A 21,682-nucleotide genomic window follows, 5' to 3' on the forward strand; every position below is an offset into this window, starting at 1 on the left:
CTTGGATGACGAAAGAGAAAGAAAGCAAGATGAAGCAGAAAAAGGGGCGTATGACAGATGTCAGGTTGTTAAGACAAGTGAGAACCAGGCTGAATATAGAAAGTTCAAAGGGGAAGTGAAAATGGAAATAAGAGGGGCAAAGAGAGAGAATGAGAATAGACTGGCAACTAACATAAAAGGGAATCCAAAAGTCTTCTATAGGCATATAAATAGTAAACGGTTCGTAAGGGGAGGGGTGGGGCCAATTAGGGACCAAAAGTACGCATGGAGGCAGAGGGCATGGCAGAGGTACTCAATGAGGACTTTGCATCTGTCTTTACCAAGGAAGAAAATGCTGCCAAAGTCACAGTAAAAGAAGAGGTAGTTGAGATACTGGATGGGCTAAAAATTGATAAAGACGAGGTACTAGAAAGGTTAGCTGTACTTAAAGTAGATCAGTCACCAGGTCCAGATGGGATACATCCTAGGTTGCTGAGGGAAGTAATGGTGGAAATTGCGGAGGTACTGGCCATAATCTTCTAATCCTCCCTAGACACGGGTGGTGCCAGAGGATTGGAGAATTGCAATTGTTACATCCTTGTTCAAAAAATGGTGTAAGGATAAACCCGGCAACTAAAGGCCGGTCAGTTTAACCTCGATGGTGGGGAAACTTTTAGAAACAATAATCTGGGCAGAATTAACAAGTGTGGATTAATAAGGGAACGCCAGCATGGATTTGTTAAAGGCAAATCATATTGAACTAACCTAATTGAGTTTTTTGATGAGGTAACAGAGAGGGTTGATGAGGGCAGTGTGGTTGATGTTGTGTATATGGACTTTCAAAAAGCGTTTGATAAAGTGCCACATAATAGGTTTGTCAATAAAATTGAAGCCCATGGAATAAAAGGGGCAGTGGCAGCATGGATATGAAATTGGCTAAGTGACAGGAAACAGAGAGTAGTGGTGAATGGTTGTTTTTCGGACTGGAGGGAGGTGTACAGTGGTGTTCCCCAGGAGTTGGTACCAGGACCACTGCTTTTCTTGATATATATTAATGACTTGGACTTGGGTGTACAGGGCACAATTTCAAAATTTGCAGATGACCCAAAACTTGGAAGTGTAGTAAACAGTGAGGAGGATAGTGATAGACTTCAAGGGGACATAGACAGGCTGGTGGAATGGGCAGACACGTGGCAGATGAAATTTAATGCTGAGAAGTGTGAAGTGATACATTTTGGTAGGAAGAACGAGGAGAGGCAAAATAAACTAAAGGGTACAACTCTAAAGGGGTACAGGAGCAGAGAGACCTGGGGGTATATGTGCACAAGTTGTTGAAGATGGCAGGGCAGGATGAGAAAGCGGTTAAAAAAGCATACGGGATCCTGGGCTTTATAAATAGAGGCATAGAGTACAATAGCAAGGAGGTTATGTTGAACCCTTTATAAAACACTGGTTCGGCCACAACTGGAGTAGTGTGTCCAATTCTGGGAACTGCAATTTAGGAAGGATGTGAAGGCCTTAGAGAGGGTGCAGAAAAGATTTACTAGAATAGTTCCAGGGATGAGGGACTTCAGTTATGTGGATAGACTGGAAAAACTGGGATTGTTCTCCTTGGAGCAGAGACGGTTGTGAGGAGATTTGATAGAGGTATTCAAAATCATGAAGGGTCTAGACAGAGTAGATGGAGAGAAACTGTTCCCATTGGCGGAAGGGTCATGAACCAGAGGACATGGATTTAAGGTGATTGGCAAAAGAACTAAAGGTGACATGAGGAAAAACTTTTTTACGCAGCGAGTGGTTAGGATCTGGAATGCACTGCCTGAGTGGGTGGTGGGAGCAGGGTCAAGTGTGGCTTTCAAAAAGGAATTAGATAGGTACCCGAAGGAGAAAAATTTGCAGGGTTACGGGGAAAGAGCGGGGAAGTGGAACTGGCTGGATTACTCTTGCAGAGAGCTGGTGCAGGCTCGATGGGCTGAATGGCCTCCTGTGCCGTAACCATTCTATGATTCTATTTATGGTTCGTTGTTAGGTGCCAGCACGTGCTGAAGAGATCACCATCCCTGCAGACGTCACTCCGGAGAGGATTCCCACTCACATCATCGACTACTCAGGTACAGGATGGTGCTGCTGCTGTTCAAAGGGACACCATCACCTTGATGATGTAATTAGCGATGCTATCTTTTATGTTGCACTTAAATGTTTATCACGTGTTCTATGTCAGCCGTGGTTCAGTGGGTAACGCTCTCACCTCTGAGTCAGAAGGACATGGGTTCAATCCCCACTCCAGAGACTTGAGACATAATCCAGGCTGACACTCCCTGTGCTGCACTGTCGGAGGGTCAGTACTGAGGGAGCGCTGCACTGTCGGAGGGTCAGTACTGAGGGAGCGCTGCACTGTCGGAGGGTCAGTACTGAGGGAGCGCTGCACTGTCGGAGGGTCAGTACTGAGGGAGCGCTGCACTGTCGGAGGGTCAGTACTGAGGGAGCGCTGCACTGTCGGAGGGTCAGTACTGAGGGAGCGCTGCACTGTCGGAGGGTCAGTACTGAGGGAGCGCTGCACTGTCGGAGGTGCCGTCTTTTGGATGAGATGTTAAACTGAGGCCCTGTCTGCCCATTTATTTGAGGAATTTAAGCCCAAAACAGTAAGTCTGCTCTTTGGCCACAAACTGCAGCTCTGATTTTTACTTTGCTTCTCTTTTCATTTATTCCCCTGCCACATGTCCTTCACTGTTCCTTGGCTCAAAGAGCTTCCAGGTCTTTTAATTGTGTTACTCTCGAGTTGGCTTCCAGTAGATGTGAGAGAGTAGCCAGACGATAATTTTTGATGGGTAATGGTGCATTTCTCTCTTGCTCGTCACGTGGGGAATTGTGGAGGGCCAGTTTTCATCCCTTGGCGTTGCCTCCAGATGCTTAGTTCCGAAATTTTTCCAACTTGAATTCCTGGCAATACCGTAACCCAGACTATACCGTAACCCAGACTATACCGTAACCCAGACTATACCGTAACCCAGACTATACCGTAACCCAGACTATACCGAAGCAAAGGAACAGGTCAAATTTACCTTTCAACCTGGCACAGTTTAAAATTGGGCTGAGCTGAGCTTCCGACTGCATATCCTCTCCATCACAAAGACCACCTACGTTAAACCTCCTTGATATCGCCAATTTCCGTCCCTGCCTCAGCCCATCTGCTGCTGAAATCCTCATCCTTGCCTCAGTCACCTCAGGACCTGAATATTCCAATGCTCTCCTGGCCGACCTCTCATCCTCCGTCCTGTGTAAACTTCAACCCATCCCAAACCCTGCTGCCCGTATCCTATCCCGCACCAAGTCCCACTCACCACCCCTCCGCCTCCCGCCAGTCCTCGCTGATCTATATTGGTTCCCGGTCCCCCAACTCCTCATCCTCTTGTTTAAATCCCTTCCTGGTCTCGCCGCTCCCCATCTCTGTAACCTCCTCAAGCCCCACAACGCCTCCCCCCTCAAACTCTCTGTTCTTCTGACTCTGGCCACTTATGCATTTTCCCCCCCCCCCCCCCCTGATTTACCCCACCAATGGCAGCTGTGCCTTCAGCTGCCTAGGCCCCACATTCTGCATTCCCCCTGCTTCTCCACCCTCCCCTCCTCGAAACCCACCTGTTTGATCGAGCATCCGATCACCCCTCCTTATATCGCCCCCTTTGGCTTGGCATCCGTTTCTTTGGTTGTGCCTCTGCGAAGTGGAAGGGAGCATTTTTTCTGTATTAAAAGAGCTATCTATATAAATGCAAGCTACTGTAACAAAGCAAGGCTTGGCTTCTGTTTTTCACCCCCATGCTTTCTTGCTGCCAAGTGGTTGACTCATGTTGGGGTAGAATCCCAAATGGTCATTCCTCACCTTCGTGAGCCTGGACAGTGTGCGATGCTACGCTATTCAAAGCCCGATGCTCGATCGTGGTGAGGAACGGGAACCCTGTGTTTCCCCCCCCCCCCCCCCCACTGCTTCCTAGTCCAGGGTCTGTTGTAGTGCCCTGAGATCAGCTAACTGAAGGCAGGCTGGAGACTAAACTCCTGGCCTGAGCCAAGGAGGAGACCAGCTGAGCCACAGGGAGAGCCTCAGAGCTGTAGTTAGGAACCTTATGCCTACAGATCCTGCGAAAGGTGCATTGGTGCCCTAATCTTTCTCAGTGTAGGCGTGGTGCAAGTTATTGGTGCAGGGCAGGTGTGAACGATGTGTGTGTTTGTGCAAAGTGTATAATGCTTCTTTCTTCATTTACAGCATCAGAACAGACAGATGATGAGCTCCAGGATGAGATTAACCGGGTAAGGACTTCAGGTTCTGGGTCAGTGCCGTGTTTAATAACCGCATGCTCGGTCCTTTGGCTGTCATGTAGAACTTTAAAAAGCAACACATTTATTCAGGTAAAGGAGGGGGAAATCTATTCGCTGGCATTCCCGGTGAATGAGGCCATTGCCTGGTGGCCTTGTATTGCTATGGTGACATCTGCTTTGGGAAAGGCAGTGAATGATTGGCCTTCGTCTTTCTCCCAGTGAGTTCCCGAACCTCTCCTGAAGGAGCTGGGGGCCATTGCACCCTGTTGGCAGCACAGGCTTTCCGGCAGAGGTCACTGGAGGATGATCAGATTGTCAGCCTAAAGACACTGTTCAGACAGCACTGACTGGGACTGGTCTGGATGGCCTCTCGTCCCCTTTCCCTCCCTCCACCGCCCCCCGCCCCTTGCCCCCCTTTTCATCCCCCCTTCTCGTCCCCCTTTCCCCCCCCCCCCCCCTCCCTCCCAGTAGGCAGGATGAAGAATCCACTGTTGATACCCAAGGGCTCATATCTTCTTCCTTTGTCTGCTTTTCAGGCAAATGTGGTCTGCGTTGTGTATGATGTAAATAAGGAGAGCACCATTGAGAAGGTACCGTATCACCTTGTCACCTTACACTTTATAATATGCAGTGGTTCCTGGAGAGACTACTTCAGTGAGTTACTTTGTGCCTGAGGTCATTAAGGAAGAATATGACTGTGACCTGAGTTTCTTTTGTGCAGTTAAGAAAACCATAAAGCAGGCCAAAAAAAATTGGGTTTTGTTAATTGGGGAGTAAAGTAAAGAGATAATAAATTTTCACAAGGCAATGGTTTGGCCACATATTGGGCGCCCCATTATAGAAAGGACATTAAAGACATAGAGAGTGAACAGCATTGACTCACCAGGACGATGCCAGGGATTGGAAGCTATAATTATGAGGAGAAACTTGAGCTACTGAGACTGTTTCCACTTGAGCAGAGAAGGCAAAGAGGAGATTTAATGGAGGTTTTAAAAATAAAGAGTTTTGATAGTGAATAGAGAGAGACTCTATCCTCTGGTTGTGGAGTCGGTGTTGAGGGGGTTATCACTAAGAGAGTGAGGAGAGAGGTTAGGAGAAATTTCTTCACACAGAGGGTTGTGGGAGCCTGGAATGCTTTGAGGTAGAGACCATCTTTTTAAGGGAAAATTGGATAAATATTTGAAGCAGAGGAAGATACAGCGAGCAATGGGATTCATTTTGTATTAACACAGGACTATGGGGAGAGAGTGGGATTAGTTTCGGATTGCTCTTGTAAAGAGCCGGAACAGACATGATGGGCCAAATGGCCTTCCTCTTTCACTCTCCACCTGACAGGGCAGACAGGACCTCAGTTTAACTTCGCATCCGAAAGACGGCACCTCCAACAGTGCAGCACTCCCACAGTACTGCACCGAAGTGTCAGCCTGGGTTATGTGCTCAAGTCTTTGGAGTGGGGGAGAGGACATCACTCTGTTCTTGCACCTTTCCCTGCTGGCACAGCGAGAGTCATGAATCTGCTCGTGTGTGTGTTTACCTTGGAGAAGGGATGGTTGTTAAACGTTGCCTAACACTCGTAGCTAGGAAATAGCAGAGTTACAGCTGAGATGTGAGACAAGTACCTTGTGTACCTGATCTGTTGTGCTGAATTGTGTTTAGTTTCTAAATTTAGATCCCATGTGTCCAGAGCCTGTGTACACAGAAATCCAGGCAGCCCATTCCAGAGGACTATTTTAGATTGTAATCTAACCTTGCAAGACTGGCCAACTTTGTATCAGTTTCTCTGTCAGGCCAACATAGCAGAGAAACTGTTCCATAAAGAGAGATTAATCCTGTGGTGAGGAGGATTTCAGTTCAGTTTGACCAACACTATTGAGGATTTTTTTTTGTGTACTTTAATTTCATTGTGTATTGTCACAAGGTGGCCCTGTGTCTTATTCCTGGCACGTGGAGCCCTGCTGTTGTCTAATGAAGGGCTTCTTTCACTGGTGACCGAATGTTCAGCAGCTGCCTGGTACATGCAGATAGTTTATGCTGTGACTTGGAGTGATTGCACAGACCAGGCTTGTTTTTAGAGCAGGAGTGTGGCTTACTGGAACATTACGTCATAACCCATAGAAATAATTCTACCCAGTAACCACATTGCACGTATTAGACCAATGCTAGTGTTTCTTGCCTATGATAGGGTGTCAGCCTTGGCTCAGTGGTAGCACTCTCTTCGCTCTATATCAGAAGGTCATGGGGTCAAGTCCCACTGCAGAGACTTGAGCACAAAACCTAGGCTGACGCTCCCAGTGCAGTACCGAGGGGACGTTAAACCGAGGCCCCATCTACCCTCTCAGATGGCAGTAAAAGATCCCACGGCACTATTTCGAAGATGAGCAGGGGAAGTTCTCCCCGGTGTCGTGGCCAATATTTATCCCTCAACCAACATCACAAAAAAAACAGATTACCTGGTCATTATCACATTGCTGTTTGTGGGATCTTGCTGTGCGCAAATTGGCTGCCACGTTTCCTACATTACAACAAGCGCCTACACTTCAAATGTATTTCATTGGCTGTAAAGCACTCTGGGACGCCCTGAGAGGCGCGATAGAAATGCAAGTCGTTCTTTCTTACTACGGGTGTCAGTTTGTTGCTTCACTGAGGTCCATTCCTTTTCACTAAATCAGCACTGTGGGAATGAGTTAATATAACTTTCCCAATAATTTCTACGGTACGGTAGTGTAATGGTTACAGTATTGGACGAGCAACCCGGAGATCATGAATTCAAATCCCACCGTGGCAAATCGAATTGAATAAACCTGGTAATTTGTGGGCTGGCACCTGAAACAAAACGGAATCCATCCCAAGTGGTCTGACCAGTGTGTAGAGCAGCAGCCCAGATTCCTTCCCCGAAGGGCGTCAGTGAACCAGTCAGGTTTTTACACGGTCATTATGTCTCTAGGCACAAATGACCGCCTGTTGAATTTAGTTTCACAACTTGCCACGGTGGGATATGAACTCGCGACCTCAGCTACCCTGCCTGGCTCTGGAACGGAGATGCACCCCCAGCTTCGAACACAACCGTACTGATTGGGAGTGGGGAACTTGGTCTCAGTATTTGACACTTGGACATTCCAAGAATGTCATGAGGAGTAGTCTGGGGCTCTACACACTTTTCCAATTAAAATGTCAATCTTTACAAAGTGACTAAGTACGTTTGAGTTTTGGGCGCAAGAAAATGGGGAACGGATTTTGAAAGCGGGAAGAAAATTCCAATTGGGTCCTCAAAGGTGAAATAAACTTTATCTGACTGAGCCTGGATTTAACGGAGACAATAAGCACTAGTGGAACAAGCACTGATATATGTGCGGAGTAGAATGGGTTAAATGTACTCTCACACCCCGATTGTTTAATTGTAGCCGTTGGGTAGAAGTCTCAAACCGTTCTATTGCTGGTGTTTTCCAGATCCAAAGTAAATGGATTCCTCTGGTAAATGGCAGGACTGAAAAGGGGAGCAGGTAAGAACAAGGGGCCGACTGCGGGGAATCTGGGAAGTGGCGATTTCACTCTCCGTTACCTTGTTGCTGCTAATTAAATCGGAAATTATAGAAACAGGAGTGGGCCATTCTGCCCCTCGGGCATGCTGTGCCATTCTGCAATTCCCCCCTGTCTCTCCACCTCTCTGACCTCCTTTTGAGATCCTCCGTAAAGCCCCAGCTCTTTGAACAAGCTTTTGGTCACCTGCCCTAATAATCGCCTTTGTCTCAGCTGAGGATTTTTGTCTGATTTCGCTCCTATGAAGAACCTTGGGACCTTTTTACGATGTTAAAGGATGTTATATAAATGCAAATTGTTGTTGTTGATAATGCATTAGGGAAATGATGTGCCTGAAACCTCAGTAAATGAGTTCTTCAGAGTTCAGGCCTCCCTGTCGAATTGTTAGGCCAGCACACATTTTGAACCAACCGTTCTTTAGGTCCAGTTCTTTTGTCTGACTTCTCATGTATGTTTCTCCCAGAATTCCGGTGATCCTGGTGGGTAACAAATCGGACCTGCAGGGGACCAGCTCCATGGAATCGATTCTTCCCATCATGAACCGGTTCACGGAGATTGAGACCTGTGTGGAGGTAAGAGCCACGGGTCCGTTTCACTGGAATCTGAAATTCTCTCATTATACGGATTGCAGTTCTGGGAAATAGTTAGGCAGCTGTTCCTCCCAGTGACTTAAAATAAAAATTCATTCTGGGGATGTGGGCATCACTGGCGAAGCCAGCACGTATTGCCCATACCTAGTTGGTGATACAACTGAGTGACTTGTTAGGCCACTTCAGAAGACAGTTAAGTCAACCACGTTACATTGAAACTACAGCACAGAAACAGGCCACTCGGCCCAACTGGTCTGTGCCGGTGTTTATGCTCCACACGAGCCTCCTACCTCCCTCCCTACACGTTGGTGTGGGACTGGAGTCTCATATAGACCAGACTGGATAAGGACGGCAGGTTTCCTTCCCTAAAGGACGTCAGTGAACCAGTTGGGATTTTACGACACTCCGACAGCTTCATGGTCAGCGCTGGGTGAATGTACTCACAGGGCTGCAAACTGTTCAACGGGAGGCTACAGTGAACTTAAATCTCTGGGCGTGCTTACACCATCGTCGATGGGTTAGTGTCTCAAAATCCACCTTCACACCCAGGAGAAGGCGATAAATGGCTACCGACAACCAGTGGTCCATTGGGTTCCACCTGCACCCGTCTCTCTCACCCTGTCTATCTCTGCCTGTCTCCCCATCTCTCTCACCCAGTTTGCCTCCCCCCCTCATCTCTCTGTCACCCTCCCCCATATCCCAGTCTCTCACCTTCTGCTTCTTTGTACCTTGCAGTGTTCTGCTAAGAACCTGAAGAATATTTCAGAGCTGTTCTTCTACGCACAGAAGGCTGTCCTGCACCCAACCGCACCCCTGTACAACCCAGAAGATAAACAGGTAAGAAAATGTTACTTTCCTTTGGACGCTGTGCCCTTGAGCCAAGCACAGGAATTCGATCTTGAACACTATCCAAATGTCACTTTAGCTAGTAGTTGTTTCAACATCCAATCTCAATTCATGTCATTAAATAGAACCGAATAGCCGAACCAAAATTTAACTATAGTATCCCCTCCCCACCAAAGAAAGTACCTTAAATAAGGTGTCAGCTTTAAGGTGTCAGCCATGGCTCTGTGGTAGCACTCTCGCCTCTGAGTCAGAAGGTTGTGGGTTCAAGTCCCACTTCAGAGACTTGAGCACATAATCTAGGCTGACACTCCCAGTGCCAGCACTGAGGGAGTGCTGTACTGTCGGAGACCCCTCTGCCCTCTCAAGTGGACGTAAAAGATCCCATGGCATTATTTTGAAGAAGAGCAGGGGAATTCTCCTCGGTGTCCTGGCCAATATTTATCCCTCAACCAACCTCACTAAAAACAGATTGTCTGGTCATTATCACATTACTGTTAGTGGGATCTTGCTGTGCGCAAATTTGTTGCTGCGTTTCCTACATTACAACAGTGACTTCACTTCAAAAGTACTTCATTGGCTGTTAAGCAGTTTGGGACGTCCTGGGGTTGTGAAAGGCGCTATATAAATGCAAATTCTTTCTTTTATTTCCTAACTAAACACTTATCACAGTGGCTATAATTTTTTGAGAAAGAAAGACTTGATTTATCGAACTTGGGATCTTCTGGTCTGTATGCTACCCCAAAGGTGCCTTTACCCATAAGGTCATTGCAGGGGCTGTGACTGGGTTTCAGAACTGCTCTTAAACTGTGACACGGGAGGGAGGGAATATTGGCAGGTTACCACCTTGTACAGTACGGTAATGTAGTGGTTATGTTACTGGATTAATAATCCAGCGAACGAGAGTTCAGATCCCACAATGGCAGTTTGAGAATTTGAGTTCAGATTTAAAAATCTGGAAATAAAAAGCTTGTTATCAGTGACCTAGAAGCTGTCGGATTGTGGTTAAAAACCCCACTGGTTCACTAATGTCCTTTAGGGAAGGAAGCCTGCCATTCTGACCCGGTCTGGGCCTATACGTGACTCCAGTCCCACATCAACGTGGTTGACTCTTAACTGCCCTCTGAAGCGGCCTAGCAAGTTACTCAGTTGAATCAAACCACTACATGCAGCAGTTCAAGGAGAAGGCCCACCACCACCTTCTCGGCAACTAGGGCTGAACAATAAATGCCAGCCTTGCCAGTGACACCCACACCCCGAGAATTAATTTTAAAAAAGGCCACTCTGCAAGTTGTTGGGCAGATCATTGGCCAAGAGCTAACTGCCTGCACTCTCAATTAGACAACACCTAAATGTGGGAGGAAAAGAACAATGTAAAAAATAAATCTCTCTGATTCATCGGACGGGATTCACAGCCACGTGACAGGCTCTGTGTACCTGATTGTGTTTATCAAACTTGTGTGGGTCTAATTTGATGTAACATCTCTCAGCCAGTACCTTCACAGACTTTACCTGATAAATAGGGTTTTAAGGGATCAGTGCTGTATCTGAGCCCGGTGGGCGTTCCCGGTTGTCCCTGGCTGAAGAAACTCTGTGTGTGTTTTAGCTGAAATCCTCGTGCGTTCAAGCTCTGACTAGAATCTTCAACATCTGCGACCGGGACAATGACGGGATCCTCAGTGACACTGAGATGAACTTCTTTCAGGTATTTGTTCAATGGGTAACATGCGGGGTTGAGATGCAAGTTGCTGTACTTTGTGCTGCTTATATCAACGCTTAAGGATGAGAAAAGGCCATTCGGCCCATTGAAGCTTATCCCTTGAGTACTCTCCCATTATAGCATCAATGTTCTGAATATTTTTGTCTGTGTTATTGTGCCTCGCAGATCATTCCAAAAACTTATCACTCTTTGAGTAAAGAAGTACTTTGTGATATATATTTATAACTTTATGTCCTCTGGTCCCACCTGGTTTTAATCTGTTTCTACCTTATCTGTGCCATTTGATATTTTCCATACCTCAGTAAGGTCTCCCTTATACATAGTAATTGATGCAAGTTACAACACAGAAACAGGCCTTTCGGCCCTTCCAGTGCATGTTGGCATTTACCCTCCGTACGAACAAATAGTTTTAATCACATCGACCTGCCCTCAACCCCTTTTCCTTCATCCACCTATCCAATCCAGTCTCGAATGTTGACATAGTTTCTGCCTCAACCTCTAACCCTGGAAGTGAACCTCACGGCTCTCTGCGCGAGAGGCCTCTAATTAGATTCTCTAATGCTTCCTCCTAGCTGATCAAAAATTGTTGGTAATTTCTGATTAGATTGTTACTGTACAGATACTCCTCCAGGCTACTCTTTTAAGATAACTGTCAAAAGAACCAGAGGGGCGATGAGGGGAGAATTTTTTACGCAGCAAGTTGTTACAATCTCATGCGCTGCCTGAGAGGGTGGTAACAAATTCAATAATAACTTTCAAAAGGGAATTGGTTATATAATTAAAAAGAAATAATTTGCAGGGCTATAGGGAAAGGGCATGGGGGAGTGGGACTAATTGGATAGCTTTCTAATGACGAACCGGATTCTTTTACCCTTAGTCTGGTTCAGCAAAAACTGAATCGAATACACCTTGAAAGTTCAACACAATTTTATTAGCTGCAACAGCTGACCTATTCATAGAGTCATAGAGTTATACAGCACGGATAGAGGCCCTTCGGCCCATCGTGTCCGCGCCGGCCATCAAGGCCTGTCTACTCTAATCCCATATTCCAGCATTTGGTCCGTAGCCTTGTATGCTATGGCATTTCAAGTGCTCATCCAAATGCTTCTTGAATGTTGTGAGGGTTCCTGCCTCCACAACCCTTTCAGGCAGTGAGTTCCAGACTCCAACCACCCTCTGGGTGAAAAAGTTCTTTCTCAAATCCCCTCTAAACCTCCCGCCTTTTACCTTGAATCTATGTCCCCTTGTTATAGAACCCTCAACGAAGGGAAAAAGCTCCTTAGTATCCATCCTATCTGTGCCCCTCATAATTTTGTACACCTCAATCATGTCCCCCCTCAGCCTCCTCTGCTCCAAGGAAAACAAACCCAATCTTCCCAGTCTCTCTTCATAGCTGAAGCGCTCCAGCCCTGGTTTCAACTCTGATAGAGTCTTTGTCAATCTCATAGAACAGGCAAAGTTACATGCGAAAATCCATACAATTATACATTTTCAGACAGGGGAGGGACATGATTATCAAAGGGTTAACACCAATCATAAGCTGAGTCTGGTCAAGCCAGGCTGAGTGACATAATGGCCGACCACTCACAGGTATTGTATGTGCCAAGGGAAAGGGAGGTTTCCTTATCTCTGGCTCGGTATGTTTTTCGACCTTGTCTGAAAAGGGAGATCCATTCGTTACTGCAGCTGCACAAGACCCCCACACCAGAATTCAGCTTTATCTTATCTCTTCACTTGATTAACACAAGTCATGCTTATGCATGAAGGAAATTAATAACGTAAACAGGTGGTCAAAGAAGAAGCTCATTGTTTCTAATTCTAGCTAGCAAAATGGGCTACTTATATTAACCCGTCGTTCACCACACTGCTACAGGCTATGGAGGTATCTCACTGAACTACTAAAAGCTTATATGCATTTTCATTAGAGGGGGCACCCTTAGACATTCTCATCAAGAGCCAGCACAGGCACGATGGGCCGAATGGCCTCCTTTCTGTGCTGTATCATTCCACGACTCTACACCCACTGGAACAGTGTCCATCATTTTACCTGTTATTGATGTTACAGGATTTGCTGCTCATTTTAAAAATGGGCATCACGTTCGGTTGTTCCCAGAGCTGTGGAGCCTCTCCCTCCTGCCTATTGATTCTTTCATGATGATGGCCACTTAAAATAGCCGTAGCTAATTTCCTCCCTTACTCTCTTTTACCCCAGCACATACACCATGTGGCTCAGGGAATTTGCTAGCCTGCAGTCCCTCTAATTTATCGAGTGAGTCCCTTTTTAAAAGTTGACGTTAAGTTAAAGGGTCTGTTTGAGGGGCTTGTTGGGGTGGAAATGAACCAAACACAGTTCGAAGCTGAATTGGTAACTGAAGAGATTTTAAGTGTGAGGTTGGAGGTGGGTGATGTGCCTTAACCAAATCCCAGTGTATGTAATAAAGACAGGTCTGGTGACTGCGGATAGAGAGGTACCATAGTAGAGATTGGACCAGAGAGTGAGGAGGAACTCCAGTAGATGCAGTGGAGATTGGACCGGCGACTGTGACAATCTCAACAGGCACGATGGAGACTGGACCAGGAAGTGTGCGGACACCAGGTCCTGTAACAGAGACTCGACCAGTAAATGCAAACAGACCCCAAACCATCCACCTTTAATGTGCACAGATTTCAGGAGCTAATTCTCATTTGCAGTTTAGACCTCACTGCATACTTTCTGATTTCTTCATTCAGAAATACTGTTTCCGGAACCCCTTATCGCCACAAGCTTTAGAAGATGTTAAAACTGTAGTCTGGAAAAACGCTCCTGATGGAATCCTGGACGATGGGCTGACTTTAAGTGGTAAGCGATCGGTGTGATATAATGCGGTTTCTTGCTCAGATGTTAATTTTCTCCCAAGGGGACAGGGGTTCCTTTCTCCCCGGTTCAGTGAGGTCAGTCTGTTGAGTGGAGGCTTGCGGAGCGGAATTGAACCGTATCCGAGCCGTACAGTTCAAGGGAACTTCACCCCGTTCATAATAGGTGCACAGCTGAGATCTCGTACTGTTCCTGGAGATTTATTATCTTCTAATTGAAGTAAGTATATGTGGTTCAGATCCTACATGTGGGAGAGAACCGTTTAAGATAATTGGTAAAAAAAAAACTAGGGGAGAGAGGAGGAAACATCTTTTTATGCAGTGAGTTATGATGATCTGGAATGCGCTGCCTGAAAGGGTGGTGGAAGCAGATTCAATAGAAACTTTCAAAAAGGAATTGGATAAATACTTGAAAAGGAAAAATTTTGCATGGCTGTGGGGAATGAGCGGGGGAGTGGGACTAATTGGATAGCTCTTTCAAAGAGCCGGCACAGGCATGATGGAACATAGGAACAGGAGTAGGCCATTCAGCCCCTCGTGCCTGCTCCGCCATTTGATAAGATCATGGCTGATCTGTGATCTAACTCCATATACCTGCCTTTGGCCCATATCCCTTAATACCTTTGGTTGCCAAAAAGCTATCTATCTCAGATTTAAATTTAGCAATTGAGCTAGTATCAATTGCCGTTTGCGGAAGAGAGTTCCAAACTTCTACCACCCTTTGTGTGTATAGAAATGTTTTCTAATCTCACTCCTGAAAGGTCTGGCTCTAATTTTTAGACTGTGCCCCCTACTCCTAGAATCCCCAACCAGCGGAAATAGTTTCTCTCTATCCACCCTATCTGTTCCCCATAATATCTTATAAACTTCGATCAGATCACCCCTTAACCTTCTAAACTCTAGAGAATACAACCCCAATTCGTGTAATCTGTCCTTGTAACTTAACCCTTGAAGTCTGGGTAACATTCTAGTAAACCTACGCTGCACTCCCTCCAAGGCCAATATGTCCTTCCGAAGGTGCGGTGCCCAGAACTGCTCACAGTACTCCAGGTGCGGTCTAACCAGGGTTTTGTATAGCTGCAGCATAACTTCTGCCCCCTTGTACTCCAGTCCTCTAAATATAAAGGCCGTCATTCCATTAGTCTTACTGATTATTTTCTGCACCTGTTCATGACACTTCAGTGATCTATGTACCTGAACCCCTAAGTCCCTTTGGACATCCACTGTTTTTAGATGGGTGTCTGTTCAATCTTCAAATTAATTTTTTAGAATAATCTTTAGAAATATACAGACCAATAGAACATTTCTTGAAGGGAACAATCTAGGAACAGGTCCCCGCGTAACCGTTATCGCAAAGTAGAACAGCTGTATCAAACTTAAACTATTTCTGAATAAATATCGATGAATACCCAGCACTGGGTGACTGGGGTCCTATGTCTGCTTGCCCTTTCTGAGAGTAGGCGCATTCCCTTCCCCCTCCCCACTGCTCAGTGAAAGCAGCATGGCTGCGATCGTGAGGACAACCACTAAGGATTTTTATTTTGAACTGACTGAGTGATCCACCATCACACCGTGCCCTGATTAATCTGCGGCTGAACTATGGAGTGTCGTGCGGAGGGAAAGGCTGTGACCTTATACTCCCAGTAAATGAGGTGAGGATGGTTTCTGACGTACTCAGGCATGGCTGTCAGTTCAGACACACTGCTCAGGTCTGACTAACCACTGTCATCCCCCTCCCTCTCCCCCGCCCCCAGGGTTCCTGTTCTTGAATATGTTGTTTATCCAGCGAGGAAGACACGAGACCACCTGGACTGTGCTGCGGAAGTTCGGCTATGACGATAACTTAGAACTGACCGACGACTACCTCCACCCACAGTGAGTATCAATAAATGCACCTTGGGGCTGTCGGCTCGGAGCTTAGCGTGTTTAAGGTGATGCTCCTGGGAGGATCAGTCTTCGAGCCCAAAACGGGGCACGAGGACAGATGTTGCGAGCAGATGTTGCCTGCGAACTGGCTGTTAGAGGAATTAATGTCACAAACTGAGAAACATATTTGGATGATGATACCTGACTCCCACTCAGGGCTGTTGATAATTCCTGTGAAGACACACAAAGCACTTGAGTGTGATAATCCGGGATAGAATTAACAGTCGCTTGGATGAGGGTGGATTGATTAGGGAAAGCCAGCACGGATTTGTTAAAGGCAAATCGTGTTTAACTAACTTGATAGAATTTTTTGATGAGGTAACAGAGAGGGTAGATGAGGGCAATGTGGTGTATATGGACTTTCAAAAGGTGTTTGATAAATTGCTGCATAATAGGCTTGCCATCAAGATTGAAGCCCATGGAATAAAGAGGGGCAGTAGCAGCATGGATACAGAATTGGCTTAGTAACAGGAAGCAGAGAGTAGTGGTGAACGGTTGTTTTTCAGACTGGAGGGAGGTGTACAGTGGTGTTCTCCAGGGGTTGGTACAAGGCCACTGATAATCATGATTTATAATAATGACTTGGACTTGGGTGTACAGGGCACAATTTCAAAATTTGCAGATGACACAAAACTTGGAAGTGTAGTGAACAGTGAGGAGGATAGTGATAGACTTCAAGAGGATATAGACAGGCTGGTGGAATGGGCGGACACGTGGCAGATGAAATATACGCAGAAAAAAGCGAAGTGATACATTTCAGTAGGAAGAACGAAGAGAGGCAATATAAACTAAAGGGCACAATTCTAAAGGGGTACAGGAACAGAGAGATCTTGGGGTATATGTGCACAAATCGTTGAAGATGGCAGGGCAGGTTGAGAAAGCGCTCAGGAAAGCATGCAGGATCCTGGGCTTTATAAATAGAGGCATAGAGTACAAAAGCAAGGAAGTCATGATGCACCTTTATAAAACACTGATTTGGCCACAACTGGAGTATTGTGTCCAGTTCTGGGCACCACACTTTAGGAAGGATGTGAAGGCCTTAGAGAGGGTGCAGAAGAGATTTACTAGAATGATTCCAGGGATGAGGGACTTTAGATACGTGGATAGACTGGAGAAGCTGGGGTTGTTCTCCTTGGAACAGAGAAGGTTGAGAGGAGATTTGATAGAGGTATTCAAAATCATGAAGGGTCTGGACAGAATAGATAGAGAGAAACTGTTCCCATTGGCAGAAGGGTCAAGAACCAGAGGACATACATTTAAGGTGATTGGCAAAAGAACCAAAGGTGACATGAGGAAAAGCTTTTTTACACAGCGAGTGGTTAGGATCTGGAATGCACTGCCCGAGGAGGTGGTGGAGACAGATTCAATCATGGCCTTCAAAAGGGAACTGGATAAATACTTGAAAGGGAAAAATTTGCAAGGCTACGGGGAAAGGGCTCTTGTATAGAGCCAGTATGGACTCGATGGGCCGAATGGCCTCCTTCCATGCTGTAACCTTTCTATGATGCTAAGCATTTGGGGCGGAGGGACTGAACGACTCTTAGTTTGTGGCTGTTGCTTCAACGTTCCGTGAATCTGAACCCAAAGTGGAAGAGCTTTCAGTTCGGAAACTGGTTTTAAGCTGTCCCGATGGCCTCGTGGGTAGACAGAGACGGATTAACAATTCTCATCGAATTTGTATCCTGGTCAAATAGTCATTAGCCCCAACTATACGATTGTGATGTTTCATATGCAAACTGAGGGTCTCTACCCCTCCCCCACAGCCTCAGTCTATACCATGCAACATGTTAACCTTTAACCCAACAGTGACAGTCATTTCTTTAGTAATGGGTCTAAACCACATCCGTGGATTTTAACATGAATCTGTAAATCACCCAGCTGAATATTTCCTTGCAGGCTGCGAGTTCCCTATGATTGTACGACCGAGCTGAATCACTGCGCCTACCTCTTCCTCCAGCGAGTCTTTGAGAAATACGATGCAGTAAGTAGCTTCCGCCAAGACTTGCAGCAGACGTTTCCTGGCGTGGGGGAGTGGGGTTCGTTGCGGTGTCTCTCTGATCTCGCCTGTGTTTTCCCCGCGCACAGGATAACGATGGCGTCCTCTCCCCGATTGAGCTGAAGAATTTATTCAGTGTGTTTCCGTACTTCCCCTGGGGCCCTGAGGTCTTTAACACGGTGTGCACGGACAAGAGGGGCTGGATCACTCTTCACGGCTACCTCTGTCACTGGACGTAAGTGTTTGTCTGTAACTGTGTGTTTTCTGCCTCTACTCTTTAACATTTACCGAGGTAGTTCTCAGAGCTCAATTTAGGTGTCAGCCGTGGCTCAGTGGGTCGCACTCTCGCCTCTGAATCAGAAGGTCGTGGGTTCGAGTCCCACTCCAGAGACTTAAGCACAAAATCCAGGCTGACACTCCAATGCAGCACTGAAGGAGCGCTGCACTGTCGGAGGCGCCATCTTTCGGATGAGATGTTAAACTGAGGCCCCGTTTGTCCTCTCAGGTGGACATGAAACACCCAACTGCACTATTTCGAAGAAGAGCAGGGGAGTTCTCCCCGGTGTCCTGGCCAATATTTATCCCTCAACCAACATCACTTAAAAACAGATGACCTGGTCATTTGTATCATTGCTATTTGTGGGATCTTGCTGTGCGCAAATTGGATGCTGCATTTTCCTACATTACAACAGTGACTACACTTCAAAAAAACGTAATTAATTGGCTGTAAAGCGTTTTGGAATGTCCTGAGGTCATGAAATGCGCTATAGAAATGCAAGTTTTTTCTTCCGTTGCAGATGGGTTCAAGACACAATTGGATGCATTTCCAGGAAGAGCAGGGATTAGGGGACCTAATGGGCAGGTAGCCATGTGGGTATGTGATTTATGAAAGATGGACAGGATTGTTGGGCACCTCCTCCCGCACCCCATTGCCCCCCTCCTCCACCCCGCCCCGTTCGCCCCACCCCTGCACCCATTTAAAATTCAGCAAGGCAATACACTGGATGGGGGCGTACAATCACATTGAAGAATTCTTACATGACACGCGGATCATGTTAGCTGAGGGTCTCGCTGTCCGTGGATTGGAAAGGATTGGGGGGGAGAATGTGAGAAATAAAATAAAAGCCTTTTAAAAATGTAAACCAAAGGCAAAGAATGGAAGAGGGAAGTGTGTAAAAGGGAATGAAGTTTAAGATTGGAAACAAGGGAAAGCAGAGTAAAACAAGGAAGGAAATGAGAATTAAAGGAAAGGGTATCTGCGGAATTGTGCAAAGGAAGAGACCTGATGTTTCAGGAACTGTCTTGTGTTGGAAGATGGGCTCAATGAATGTGTCTAGAGTCAGATACAGTCCGATTACTGGTCTGTGTTGCAAGTGATCCCTTGTCTCTCTTAGAATCTTACGGTAGCCATGGTGTGGAGATGCCGGTGATGGACTGGGGTTGACAATTGTAAACAATTTTACAACACCAAGTTATAGTCCAGCAATTTTATTTTAAATTCACAAGCTTTCGGAGGCTTCCTCCTTCCTCAGGTGAACGATGTTGGAAACAACAACGTTCACCTGAGGAAGGAGGAAGCTTGTGAATTTAAAATAAAATTGCTGGACTATAACTTGGTGTTGTAAAATTGTTTACAATTAGAATCTTACAGCACAGAAGGAGGCCATTCAGCCCATTGTGCCTCTGCTGGCTCTTTGAAAGAGCTATCCAGCAGTCCCATTCCCTCGTTCTGTTCCCCATAGCCCTGCAAATTTCTCCTTTTGAAGTATTTATCCAATTCCCTTTTGAATGTTACTATTGAATCTGCTTCCACTGCCCGTTCAGGCAGCGCATTCCAGATCATCACAGCTCGCTATCTAAAAAGCACCTCTTCCCTCACTCTGTGCGCAGAACCTTTGCTGAAAAATACTTCTGTTTTGATCGTTATTTCTGGTGGTACAATAAACCTAAATCTGCTCCCTCCAATCCCAGACTCTTTTGAATTGAAGTCACTGATGTTTGCCCTCAGGCCTGGGCTCTGCATTAACGGAGAAGCTGTTCACTCTCCTCTTAATTTCTCCTCTGTAGGTTCACAACTTACCTGGATGTCCATCACTGTCTGGAGTATCTGGGATACCTGGGATACACCACCATCACTGAGCAAGAATCCCAAACTGCAGCCCTTACAGGTAGGGAACAAACACTGGCTGAGTGGGACACTTGTCTACAACCTGCATCACTACAGTAATATCGTCGGGGCCTCGAGGAGGACAGTCTATGGAGGGGTGAACAAAAGCTAGAGGGAGAATTGAAGGCTGTGGAGGCCCGGTCCTGATTCCAAGGGGGTGGGAGGAGAGAAAGGGAACTCAAACAAATATACAGTTGCCCTCAGCACCCCTGGGCTGAGAGGGGCTAAATCAGCCAGATCTTCAGATTTCTGCTGGAAAGTTATTGTGTGTAAACGTCCCTGGAGTACAGACAATTAAGGGCTGATCTAATTGAAGTGTTCAAGGTGATTAAAGGATTTGATAGGGTAGATAGAGAGAAACTATTTCCTCTGGTGGGGGGAGTCCAGAACAAGGGGGGCATAACCTTAAAATCAGAGCCAGGCCGTCCGGGGGTGATGTCAGGAAGCACTTCTTCACACAAAGGGGAGTGGAAATCTGGAACTCTCTCCCCCAAAAACCTGTTGAGGCTGGGGGTCAATTGAAAATTTCAAAACTGAGGTTGATAGATTTTTGTTAGGTAAGGGGATTAAGGGTTAGGGAACCAAGGCGAGTGGAAGGAGTTAAGCTACAGATCAGCCTTGATCTAATTGAATGGCGGAACAGGCTTGAGGGGCAGAATGGCCTACCCCTGTTCCTATGTGAGGACGCAGCTCCGATGCACCCTGCGGTAGAATAGCTCGCCAGCACTCATTGGGCACACACGAGGAATGGCCGCTTGGCTGATTCCCGTGAATAGCGTTGCAGGAGCGACCGTGGATATTTCGCTACTCGTCCTTGCACCGGAAGGCTAACACTTTTTATTTTAAAATAACATTGTTTCAGTCACTCGGGATAAGAAGATGGACTTGGAGAAAGGTCAGACTCAGAGGAACGTATTCCTGTGTAAAGTGATCGGTCCGAAGGGCACTGGGAAAACGGCCTTCCTGCAGGCCTTCCTCGGGCGCAGCTTGGAGGTACGTTTAATACCCCGGAGATTAGACATTGAAGTAAGGGTTTGATATTGGCTCTGGGAGCAGGGGGGATCTTGTCCCCTCAGTTGGAAAATGCACCATGTGGTGTGGCACTAACCCATGAATGGCACTAACCCATGAATGGCACTTGCAATGTGAGGTTGATTCAAGTGAGGAAAATTTGCCCAGCGTTTGCGCCCCTCTCTCTGCCACCCCAATATCTGAATTTAAAATTCTCATCCTTGTGTTCAAATCCCTCCATGGCCTCGCCCCTCCCTATTTCTGAAACCTCCTACAACCCTCCGAGGCCTCAGCACTCCTCCAATTCTGGCCTCTTGCTCAACCCTGCTTTTCATCGCTCCACCATTGGCGGCCGTGCCTTCAGCTGCTTAGGTCCTAAGCTCTGGAATTCCCTCCCTGAACCTCTCCGTCTCTCTACCTCTCTCCTCCTTTAAGACGCGCCTTAAAACCTACATCTTTGACCAAGCCTTTGGTCACCTGTCTTAATATCTCCTTATGTGGCTCGGTGTCAGATTTTGTTTGATAATCGCTCCTGTGAAGCGCCTCGGGACGTTTTACTACGTTAAAGGCGCTATATAAATGCTGTTAATGCACCGGCGATGTTGCTGCTCTGGTCTTGAGGGAGAGGTTGCGGTGCTGGACGGTGCTGTCAAAGTTAAGGATCATGTGTTCCTTCATTGTCACTGGAACTCCTGACCTAACACCACCACGGGAGCACCATCACCACACGGACTGCAGCGGTTCAAGGA

At 46.6% G+C, this 21,682-nt stretch overlaps 1 protein-coding gene across 2 annotated transcripts in view; it reads left to right on the forward strand.

Annotated features, from left to right (window-relative positions):
- rhot2 (ras homolog family member T2) overlaps positions 1 to 21,682 on the forward strand; it is a 33,707-nt gene that overhangs the window by 6,221 nt on the left and 5,804 nt on the right. For both annotated transcript variants that reach the window (XM_068003562.1, XM_068003561.1), the window contains exons 3-15: positions 2,009 to 2,090; positions 4,238 to 4,281; positions 4,827 to 4,880; positions 7,738 to 7,790; positions 8,291 to 8,399; positions 9,153 to 9,254; positions 10,867 to 10,965; positions 13,711 to 13,819; positions 15,588 to 15,708; positions 17,656 to 17,740; positions 17,845 to 17,990; positions 19,823 to 19,923; positions 20,785 to 20,915. In XM_068003562.1, coding sequence (XP_067859663.1) covers positions 2,009 to 2,090; positions 4,238 to 4,281; positions 4,827 to 4,880; positions 7,738 to 7,790; positions 8,291 to 8,399; positions 9,153 to 9,254; positions 10,867 to 10,965; positions 13,711 to 13,819; positions 15,588 to 15,708; positions 17,656 to 17,740; positions 17,845 to 17,990; positions 19,823 to 19,923; positions 20,785 to 20,915 — 1,236 coding nt within the window. The remainder of the gene's footprint in view (positions 1 to 2,008; positions 2,091 to 4,237; positions 4,282 to 4,826; positions 4,881 to 7,737; positions 7,791 to 8,290; positions 8,400 to 9,152; positions 9,255 to 10,866; positions 10,966 to 13,710; positions 13,820 to 15,587; positions 15,709 to 17,655; positions 17,741 to 17,844; positions 17,991 to 19,822; positions 19,924 to 20,784; positions 20,916 to 21,682) is intronic.

Source organism: Heptranchias perlo, chromosome 22 (assembly GCF_035084215.1).
Source record: "Heptranchias perlo isolate sHepPer1 chromosome 22, sHepPer1.hap1, whole genome shotgun sequence".
NCBI classification, from domain to species: domain Eukaryota; kingdom Metazoa; phylum Chordata; class Chondrichthyes; order Hexanchiformes; family Hexanchidae; genus Heptranchias; species Heptranchias perlo.